The following is an 11,583-nucleotide window of genomic DNA, read 5'->3' on the forward strand; positions in this document are numbered from 1 at the left end:
CCATGAAAAAGCACGTCTTGTTCTGACTGCAGCTGTGCTGAAACGATGATTCTTAGGGAATTAGTTTAAAGACAATTCAATCAAATTGAAAAGTCAAAATATACATTATCAGGGTTTCTGCTAGTTTCACCAACTCAAATGTAGGACTTTCTAAGACCATTATAAATGCAATTTAAGACCTATATCTCCACAACTTCATCTGGCCAACTGGCAATAAATTTGCACTTACCAACGACAGACACAAATAAGGCTAGCTGATTATCATACATTTACAAAAAAGAAGTTAACTCATGCACTTATAATATTTACATGACCAATAAATCAAAGTTAACTGAACTGAAAGGTACAGATAACATTGTTATATAATAATTAATGGTGATAGAAATATTTTAGATCCACAGGGTTCATTTACAAGCCAACCAACCATAGGTGAATCCTAAAATCAAACTTTGGCATATTCCTAAAATAGCAACTGAAAGAAAAATCTTGATTGCTTATCTAGTTGGGTTGGTTTAATAAAAACTAAAACATGAGACGCTCATGAATCAGTACAAAACCTAACGAGAAGCAACAAGAGGTTTTTCTGTGCTTGTAAAATTTGACTTTTTTCTCTTAGTGTATTTGTTTATGCACATGAACATTTTTTTGTTGACGTCAGCTGCTTGAGTCCCTGGGTTTGCTCTCTGTCCTTACCTCAGACACTACCTCATGAGACATGAGTCTCTGAATGGCAGCCAGACACAGCTGGGTGATCTTTGGCTCTTTGGTGCCGCAGCCCATCAGAAAAGGTTGCACCACCTCTGAGCTGTTCTCCTTCAGTGCTGTAGCAAAACACCAGAGACAGAAATCAGCAATGTCAGGTTATAGCAGAAGGGTACTGTCGTGTGATTTACTCCAGTAAAAAGCATCAAAGCGTAAATGTTAATTTACAAACATAACTTTATAAAAGGACTAAGAACAAAAACTTTTGAAGCATCTATTTTGAAAGAGGAAACACTCGTAGAAAACGGATGGTAACGTGAATCGGGAAAACATTTTTTAGTTAGATCTGTAATTTAGCTGTTCAGAAACTTTCTTATTTCGGATCAACGCTCCAACAAAGCTTTTCTATGAGGAAGCGATTACTGAGTGAAGACTCCAAGTTATCCAATTTCAGATTTGGTTAAGGAAATAAGCTATTTAAGCACTACATCTCCTAAAGAGAAATAAAAAATGGAGCAAATTTACATCAAGCAGGTGAAAGGCTGATGATAGAAAATTGGCTCCAAAATTCTGATCAGTGGGAATAGTCTTTGAAATCAGATAATTTACAGAATTAAATTAATTCATGTCATATTTTTGTTTTCTAACAACATCTGTTGAGTTTTAACTCTGGAATAAAAGACAATTCTTTTGAAATCCTACTTAGGATAACAGAACAGTAACTGTTTCAAATCCAAAAACACATGCAGACTCTGTAACGACCAGAGTGTCATAGTTGCACAGTGTACAGTTACAGAGGGGCTGCTCTGTTCACTCAGAAAATGCCAGCTATGCTTCGCTACTGGAAATCATAAAAAGCTGGATTTGTTGAGGAATGTACCAAAACAATTTTCTATTCATGAGGGGGGTGGGCGTGGATCAGCGAGGGAGAGGAGTTATCTCGCGAATAGGTGACACCGTGACCTCACACCCTCTGGTTTGCAGAAATAATGTGTGGATATTACTTCAGCGCACTTTGAGGGGTTTGTACATGTAGAAAAGCACAATGCAGTTCATTTGCCGCACATGAAAATGCTGCAAACCAGAGGAGTTTGGCAACTAAGAAGACTTGAATGAAGGCCGCAAAAGATCAGCGCTAGAGCAGGGTTTCTGCAGGTTAGGACTTTTTAAGATTATGATGCATGGGATTTAAGATGTCTTTGTATAGAAATGTACAAACTTTGTCCAGTCAACTGATTATCAATTTACACTTACCTATAATGTATGCAAAAAAGCTAGCTAGCTAGAAAAGGTAAGTGAGCAGTGAGTTACAGGTAGCCTTGAGTCACAGAACCCAAAGGCTAGTTAGCTAGTCAGGGTATGCTAGCAGCCATTTTCCACTAGCCTGAACTGTCTCATGTCCCAAAATACGATGATGACATCCGAGTGCAACTCAAAGCTTTGACTGAGTTTTAACTCAACATCTCCTTACAGCTAAATTAAATATTCAGTAAATATAAACAGTAAATATCTTCTTGTAGGATGGTGCACATTACCCTGATGTGTACCAAGAAAATCTGTTTGGTAAAAGAGAAAGGAATTCGATATGCTGCCATTATTCTTAGTTGGGTTTTAGATGCATCATTGCAGCAGGCAGCACTGCACTCAACGTCAGTCTGAAAGGGCCATAAATCTGGACTACAAGAATATGACCTTTTAACCTTTAGTCTGGTGTCAACTAGTAATTGCAAACTGAACCTCTCTTAAATGTATCTCCTAAGTGGTGTTCTTCAGGCTTTTGTCCATCTTTAATTGCTTTTGCAATCAAGTTTTTTCCTTGGTAGCATTATTTTATAAATAAAGTATGCTACTGTTAATACACTGAATAATTCTCAGCCCACAATCGTCAATAAAAAGGATTTTTGAGATTTTTTGTGTCCCCCTCACCTTCCATGTAACACAGCTTACCTGCCAGTATGTCTGTTTTCCTGGCTGCGATGGTTTTAATCTTCACAATGCCAGACTCTGCAGCCTAGAGGAAAACAGAAAGTGAGACGTCAGAAAGTGTTGGTAAATACGGCCAGATGAGGCCTTGGCCTCGGTGAGATGAGCTACTCGGAACTGATTTCCCCTGTGGGATGTCTGTCAGCTACGAACACAAAATAAGGGGGTGTCGAAGAAAAGACTGGACGCAAGGAGACAGTAAAAATGAGAGTGCTGACAGCTTTCAAATAAGGATTTCCTTATCTTTATGCAACAGCCAAAATGCAAAGTTAGCGACCGGTGTTTGTTTTTGTCCAACCTGTGTATTTTCTTTAGGTGGCAGCTTCAGTATTACTACTTCCTCTCATCATTTTTAAAGTGTTCATCTTTCACTGTTGCACATTAAAATGTATGAATACTTTTGAAAGTCAATTTAAATAACGCAAGTAGAAGAAAACAAATGTTGCCCACAAAGTGAACAAAGGCACTTCAAAGTGGTTTAGAGTTATGCTACGCTTTGACTCAGAGGTGACAACATGGCTGCTGTATCGCACCAACAACTTTCCACTTAACTGCAAGATCAAGTTAATGTGGAGAGCAGCTACTCATAATTTGCCAAGCTGTGTTTGTCACCAAGCAAAGCCTGATCAGCAGCTTGGGCTTTTAACCCAAACCGAGGCCGGGCCTGCTGAAAGTTAATCTATGGAAAAATCCTGCACTCCTTCCTCACCAGCCTCCTCCTCGGTACAGCGGTGTTGCAACGAGCTGTCAGTGTTAAGGCAAGTGCCTGAAGAGAAGAAAGGCAAAGTGCAGTCCAAGTTACAGCAGGAGGCCACACAAAGTTATTCCGAGGGCTGCAAATAGCCCCTCCACCACACTTTGGACCCCCCTGGTGTAGACTGCAAAGTCCCATTTCTGAAAGAATAAACTCGTTATGGTAATAATGTGATATTGTTCTTTACCAAGTAGCTACGGTTTGGGTTTTATTAGCTGTACGCAATGTTTATCAAAATTATAAAAAATATATTTGAAGTTTGTATAAATACAGTGTTTATGAGTTTCCTTAGGGAAATGAACTTTTAAATTAATCTTTTTTTCTTTTTTTTTGAGACGTTCCTGTACCAAAAAGCTTTCGTAAACCTTCTTTAAACATCTGAGTGCAATTTAGTAGCGGTGCTGCTTTCACAAACAAGAAATAAATCTAACATCCTAAGTGGAACCTCATGTTGCCTGCATATTAAACTATGTTCTGTGTCAATTATCGGTGCCCATTTTACATTTTCACAAAAACGGCTGTAAGTTTCCGAAACGTAAACATGGACAGACGATGCAATGCAGTGTGGAAAACAAATCAGGAAGCATCAATGCTTTCAGTTCTCCTAAGAAGTCTTTTTAGACTAGAGACCCTTAAAGGGGAACTGACCCACATCTGCAGACCAGATGCATCACAAAAAGCGGCAGTGTCGCTCGCCGGGGCCGTCCTCTGCAGCAGTGTGTCCGCGCCGCCTGCACAGGTCAGCGCTTTTCACAAGCTGACTTAGCAGGCTGTGAGAAATGTCAGACCTTCAGAGTCATACCGTCAAATCCCAAAAGTCGCTTGAAATGCGTTGATGAACTCTTCAAGTGCTTGCAACGTATTTAGCTCAGTTGTTTTATAAGTTCTTTAATTCTGAGGCAAAGGTTGTTTCACGTTCTGGTCCTGGACATAATGCTAGAGAAAAAAAAAGAAATCTGTTCTTTTAGGAAACTCCTGCACTGTGGTGCAACATGACTGTGGCTGACAGATTGAGAAATCTGGCTTTTTTAGGACTCCAGTCACATAAAGAATTGTGATTTGTATCACTAAGCTGCACATGGTTACTTCATTCGATCATATTTTCCTCATTTATTTCTACTGAACACTGGAGCAAAAAGGGAAAATAATAATTCTGACAACGCAAACAGTGCTGAGGGTTTTTAAACGTCATAAATTGGAATTTAACGTCACAACAAATCAAAGTTTATTGCGATTAGTTAGTGGTTTTTAGAACTTATGACTACGAAGGTTTTTTTTTTATGTTTGCACAATGATTGAAAAACCCATAAACTTCTTTATAACATGTAATCTGTCAGGAGAGTATTTTTTATATCTCGTTAAAACAAGAAACTCTCGCTTTGCATGTCATTAGAGCGAGAAAGTTTTCTAATTTTACCGAGAAGATTTCTGGTGAAAAAGTGATAAAACTTGTACTACTGTAATTACAAAATTTCTTGTTTTAACAACTTTTGCAATTCGTAAGAACGAGACACTGTTGCTGAATTTATTTCTAAGCTATGGCCGCTAATCACTTCTGTACCAAAGTCACGTCCAAACAGCTTCAAAGCAAATACATGTTATAGAATGACTCACTCAAAGATCACATATAAATTTGACAAAATCTGTGGCAGAGTTTATATATATTTTCCCTCCTACTTCACAATTACAATGCTTTTCATGTAATATAAGCTTTAAATCTGTTCATAATTGGAAATTTAGTGAAGTCAATTAATTCTTACAGCTTTAAATGGCTCAGACAAGCAACATGGTACCATTTTTGGAAAATTTTAATTTATTTGCTAAATATCCACTACAACCATGTGGTGCAGAAAGAGCTTCCCTGCTTGTTACGCAACACGTCAATTATTTTAAATGAATAATATATGTGAGGACAAGTTTAAGTCAACCAAAGACAATCTCCGGATTGCTGGCTTTTACACGTGTGGAAAGGAAGCTTGTAAGGACCAGAACACACTGAGGATTATAAACAAATCAATATCTGAGGCAGTGGCTTGATAATGACCTGAGGCAAAACCACAGAGCCAACAGGAGATGTAAAAACAGCCGCTTGTTTGTGGGCCAGTTTGACCGCAGCAGCAATCCCTATTAACATATCAATCTCTCATGTTTAGGCGCTGAACACGCAGCCGGAGAAATGTCTTCCCCATCTGTTTTTTTCTCATTTGGATGTTATCTTTCTCCAGGGTTAAGCGACTGGAGAAAAGGACAAACAGACAAACTGAGCCGATGGACAAACATTTTCCCGTCTGCCCTTTGCGGAACAACCTGATCACTGTCACGCGATTAATTGCACGCAGTTAAACTAAAATAACAGAACAGGACAACGTCATTTGAATTGGATCAGTTCAACAAGCAACTGATTGTACTCCAGAGGGAAATATTCTAATCGAAGCTAAAAATGGATGGAGAGGGCTTCCTTTCCTAATACTTTGCACACCAAAAGAATATGTTTTGTGTATTATTGAACAATTTGAAAAAAAAAAAACCTAGGTATTGGTTCGATTGAACTTAGTTCGATGCAAGCATGTGGATGCAAGCGGGCCTTAGATTGCTCCAAATACAGGAAGCAAACTATAGCGCATAGTATTCTGGGTAAATTCAACCTAAGCAAACATGAAAGGCTAACGCTAAATGGAAAAATGATTTGTGGTCTTTCACCAAAGACAAGAAGAAAAAAAAAAAACTCACAACTGCCGTAAACTCATTGTTCACCTTTAGTGAAAAAGGAAGCATTTCCTTCAGTAGTTCTTGGTTTAGCGCCACCACAGGGGAGGAGGGAGAACAGGCAGCTCAAACCATTTGGTTTGTAACACGATTCAGTGTGAAACGAATCCCATCTGCTGAAAATGAAACATGGTTTCAATTTTGGTCCCCAATCTAATCGAGTCAACCGGACTGAAAACAACCCTGGTGCTTTTGGTTCTTGATAGAGAAACATTTTGAGTTTGTTTGAGATGCCTAACAAGTTGGGTCATCTGCAAGTGTAGCTCTGCAGATAACATGATCAGAAAAAGTCCCTCTACTTATGGGAGAAAAAAACAAACAAAAAAAACAAGAATTTATGATCCAGTAAGTTTGTAAAAAAGTAGATACATTTGGTCCACTTCTACACTGCTGTATTAGTGGATAATAATAAACGCCTCCACATTCAGGAGAGACCGTTAAATTTGACAGAATGGTGCAGCTGACAGCTTCTGGCAACATGGAGATGGTTTGACTGAAAAAACAGCAGCTAAATTAACACCCATCTAGTGAAAGTGGAGGTGATTGTGATTTTTAAGACTTTTTTTTTTTTTTTACTAGTTTTACCTTGTTGACATATTACAGAGCTCAGTAGTGTACACAGGTCTGAATCGCCAGAGGTCATGGACCTCAAACTGTGGTACAAATACCAGCGATGTTATCCGGGTTGCAGTTATTTTGGCCGCAACTCTGAGATAAACACAAAGCAACTGAACTCTTTCAAGATTAACTTCAATTCAGCTAGCGGGATAAATTATTCAAGCAAACTGATCTTCACTTCAACCAAAAGGAAAAGTTAAGAACCACAGTAAGTATGTATGACAAAAGGCTTGACTTGGATACAAAAGTGCAAATAAATTGTTCAAAACTGATGAATTGATAACATGCTGGATTTTAAAGTCCAATAAATTAAAATGAGCTCAATTATATTTTCCATTTTGACGATTAACAATTTTTTAATGGCAATTTTGTTTAACAAAGACTTCATAACCTATTTTCTTTATGGTTTCTGTTGTGTATTTTTAAAATTTTCCAGTCTATTCATTGTTTTTGGTTGTTGAGTTTTATTTCGGACATTTCAAATATCTTCCAGTTCCAGTGTGATGCATTCTTTACAAAATGTAAGTTTATCAGTCTTTGACAGAGTGAACTTACATTATTTTACCTTTGTCGATATGTTAGGTGAAATGCTCTCAAAACAGCAATATTAGGACAATTTATTGTCCAGCAAAATTGATCTGGGACAGTGTTAAGTTACCAACATCTGCAAAAATCTGACTTTAAGAGATTTATAGCCTTTTTTTTTTTAACATTTCAATGCGACACAATTAAACTATTTCTTTTTTCTAATAACAAAGAACAATCTGAAAAACTATGTCATGATGTAAAGCTGTGTTAAAAAGGGTTGTCAGTTCGGTGGTTCTCGAAAAAATCTTGGCGTTCATCAAGGTTTACCCATAATCTGGTTATTTATTCTAATCGCTGCTGTTTCATGATTATTACTGTCATTTTTTGTTAATCAATGTATTGTTTTCTCTCACTTGTGGTTATTACTCTGCTCATCCGTACCACAGTTATGGGCTGTTTCCTTCAGGGATTGCCACAGCGAAGGGGACCATGTCAGATCTTGGAGAATCAGAGCATGTTGACAGAGACGTTGCATTTCATCTACATACCTGGTCTATCCTGCTCAACACTCATTTCCTTCTCCTGCTCGTTTTCCTCAGAACATGTGATTTTAGAAAAAGCACAAAATATATAATTATCTTTTTTATTTCTTCCTGAAAACACAGTTTTCCTTCTTCTTTTTTTTCCTCAGCTCCTTTCTGCTCCATCCTAATAAGACATCTCAGACTTTCCTTGGATGAGGTCAGATCCATGTGTGAATCATGACTCTGGGCCTCCTCTGATGTTTGTCCACAAAAATGCCACATCTACTCCAAAACGGCGAGGAAAACATTTTGAAAGGACCTAATCAGGCGACCCAACTCTAAGCTATTTGTCTGTGAATTATCAACAATGTAACAGTAAAATATCAACAGTGAACTACTGTTGATATTTTATATGTTAATGATGTATGAAAACGTTCTACAATAAGAACTGCGTTTTAATCTTCAAAAAAACTATTGTTGCCGTGTCTTGCTATCTAAACCAGCTTCTGTTTCAAGGCGTTTTCCTGTTTTTTAAATCTGGAACTTGTTGCTGAAATATAAAATTTTTGACATGGGATCCAGACTTTTGGGAAAATGTTTTGGGGATTTGCAAAAAGAAAAAAAAAAACAAACACCAAACAATTAAATAAGTAAAAAAATAAAAGTGGAACGTTCCCTGCTACATCTGATCTAATACAAAGACTAAGCATTTCAGAAAAAGAAAATCAAAAGGTCAGTCGGAAACGGTGGCTGCAGTGGGATGGTCTCATTCCCTGGACGGCGTGCAGTGAATGACTGAGTCAAATTTTGCTCTTGACCTGAAAGTCCTGAAGGAGAAAATCCGTCCGTCGGCTTGTGACCTTGAGCTTCAGCATGCTTGAGCTTCAGCATGCTTGGGTTGTGCAGCAGAATGAGACAAGAAATTCAGGTTTTGACTAAGCCAAACTCCAGATTTGAATTAAACTGAAGTGTCATGGCAAGAGCTAAAATAGACTATTCAAAATGTGTCTAAATGAAGTCAGTGTGTCAGAATAGGTGACTATGGAAAGCCCTGGAGGACAAAATGCCAGTTACTGTCTAAATAAATAGAGTAAAGAGAAGCAGTGACCCAATCATCTTGGGTGAATGATTCAAAGAAAACACAGTTACATTTTCAAATCATAACGGAAGATGTTACAATTTAGGGATCTTGATAATTCAATTCAACTTTATTTATTCCAAAGGGAAACTAAAACCTGCTGAAACTCATATCTGAAAGAGTGATTATGGATGGTGATGCTGCAGGCATTTAGGCACTCCAGTAGAAGCCAGTCATGCAGCGAATCTGAAGAGGCCTCTGACTGAAGACTGTTGCAGTATGGCAGCATCATGACAACTCAATTCCCAGGCAGCGATGACAATGTCCCACATTAACATGTCCTGGACGACCGCTGATCCACCTCGTTTGCTTTTGCCGTTTCCTGTTTAAATGTGTGACGTTGTGAATATGATCTCTGCCTGTTTTGATTCAGAGAACACATTCTCTAAACTTGCTGCTACTAAGTTGCAAAAACAATACCTTGTAGCCCATTACTGTCCAGAAATAAGAGCGACAATCCGTCCCACTGCACAGCATCAAAAACAAGGGGGGATAACTGTGCAAACATGCATCACCTCGACCAATAAAATATAAACCAAAGGCTACAAAGAGAACAAAACCAAACCTGACAGAGCCACTTCGACATATTGCCATCAAAAACAATTAGGTTAAAGTTAAGGATAAAATGTTCAAACTTATACTCAATTTAATTGAATCCTTTTACGTTTAAGCTTTGTTTTTATTGAACTCCTGAAATAGATGTTTTTTTCACCGTCTTAATGAATATTTTCAACCCAAATATAGCCATAAATGAAGAAGAAATACCTAAAGAACCAAAGTACTACTTGTGGAGGAGCCAGTAAACATCGGTGATAGTTTTTCATAGGAACAACTTTTGTGAGCAGCTGTCAGTGGCCACAGCAAACACAACAAGGCCGTTTGGTTGGAGCGGAGACGAAACAACATCCAGAAAAAAACAAAAACAAAAAAAGGCACAATATTCACATACATAAAGTTCACAAGCTTTAGCGCGGCGCGGCTCTCGGCTACGAGCCCAAACTAACCTCCTTGACAGGGGGGAATTTCTTCTTGCACTCCATGGAGAGAGACCGCAGGTCCGTCTGCATGTTCTCCAGCAATTTCTTCACCGCTTCGGGGCTGCTGGTCGACATCTTTGACGGCGTCTTCGACACAGATCCTCACAGGAACGGTTGACGTTTACGAGCGGCGTCGGAGCGCAGTCGCCCCCCACCCATTCACCGCGGGGATATGATCCGTAGCTGCTTTATTCGCCTCCCTTGTTGTAGAAACTAAAAACGCCGCGGTCCATTGACACAGGATCCTCCGCTTCGAGCGCCCCGTGCGCAGGACAGCAGCGATGACGCCCGCATACGCTCCCCCTCTGCGGAGCACGCGGGCATTAGCTACGGGAAGAAGTCGCCCTCGCGACGACTCTTCCTCCGACGCACAGGCAAGCCGAAATATATTCACTAAATTTATCTGTCTGCCATCAACGGCCGTGCCAGCTCTGCTTTCCTTCCCACAATGCTTTGGTGGACAGTGACACGTCATTAGGACTTCCGTAAACAGTAATGAGCACAGAAACTTTACTGCAGCGACCCCTGCCGGACAAGTCCAAGGGGAAAACCCTTCTCGGTTTAGTGGTTTGAAAAAGCAAAATGTGAAATTAATAGGAAAATAATAATAAAAATATATTAATAAAGAAATGGCTCCATAAAGACGCCGTTAAAAGGCAAACAAACAAAATAAATAATTAACAGAAAATGACTTTAGAGTTGCCAACGTTCTTTCAAACAGTGGGCGGGTCAAACACGGTTCAAGGCAAGATGATTGGCCTGCGGTTGAGTTGCCGTGCGGGTCAACCAATCATATTTTACCATCTGTTTCACGAACTATCGTCAGTGTTTGGCCAACGACACGTGAAATGAATACAGACTGATTTAAATGTTTGAAACAAACTGTATGTAAACTTTAATTTTATTTTAATGTGTATTAAATTAAAAATGTGTTAATTTACTTTTTACCGTAAACATGTAAGATAAATGTATGTTTATACTAAATAATTACATTTAAATTGTTTAGTATGGCCTATATATATTTTATTTATCTCGTGTAATGATAGGATATACTGTACAGCTTCATATAAATATGTAGTTAAAATGATTTATGGGTTTGTGCCATTTTGGTTCTACACTAGCAAGCAACTATATTTATGATTTACTGCATTAGAAATTATATAATGTTGAATTTTAAGGAGGAAATTCTCAGTGTATTGATTGTCAGACAGAAAATGCAAGCATCTTCCAGAAAAAACTTATAAATTTGTTGATGATTAATCAACAGTAATCTAAACAATGGAACAAGAATAGACAAGAACTCAACCTTGTTTATACCAGTACATCTTGCCAGACTCCTTCAAATATGTACAGAGTGATGTCTTTTCCGCTTACTTTCCATGCAGGTATTTTTACACAACCTGTGACTCAGCAATAACTCCCGGCTGTTTTCACAAGGTATTTACTCGTTCAAAAGGTGTTTTTTTTGTAAAGCAGGTCTTTAAATGATACAGATTTAAAATGCACAGTGACGTGTTATAAAATGCAGACATA

At 38.4% G+C, this 11,583-nt stretch overlaps 1 protein-coding gene across 2 annotated transcripts in view; it reads right to left on the reverse strand.

The window, feature by feature from the left end:
* Positions 1 to 10,491, reverse strand: part of mon2 (MON2 homolog, regulator of endosome-to-Golgi trafficking) — a 34,198-nt gene extending 23,707 nt beyond the window's left edge. For both annotated transcript variants that reach the window (XM_055041532.1, XM_055041526.1), the window contains exons 1-3: positions 10,018 to 10,491; positions 2,650 to 2,713; positions 694 to 821 (exon numbers count right to left, since the gene is read on the reverse strand). In XM_055041532.1, the coding sequence (XP_054897507.1) occupies positions 694 to 821; positions 2,650 to 2,713; positions 10,018 to 10,125 (300 nt within the window). In that variant the 5' untranslated portion in view covers positions 10,126 to 10,491. The remainder of the gene's footprint in view (positions 1 to 693; positions 822 to 2,649; positions 2,714 to 10,017) is intronic.
* Positions 10,492 to 11,583: the final 1,092 nt, after the last annotated feature.

This window comes from Poeciliopsis prolifica, unplaced genomic scaffold (assembly GCF_027474105.1).
Source record: "Poeciliopsis prolifica strain line A6 unplaced genomic scaffold, Auburn_PproV2 SCAFFOLD001, whole genome shotgun sequence".
NCBI classification, from domain to species: domain Eukaryota; kingdom Metazoa; phylum Chordata; class Actinopteri; order Cyprinodontiformes; family Poeciliidae; genus Poeciliopsis; species Poeciliopsis prolifica.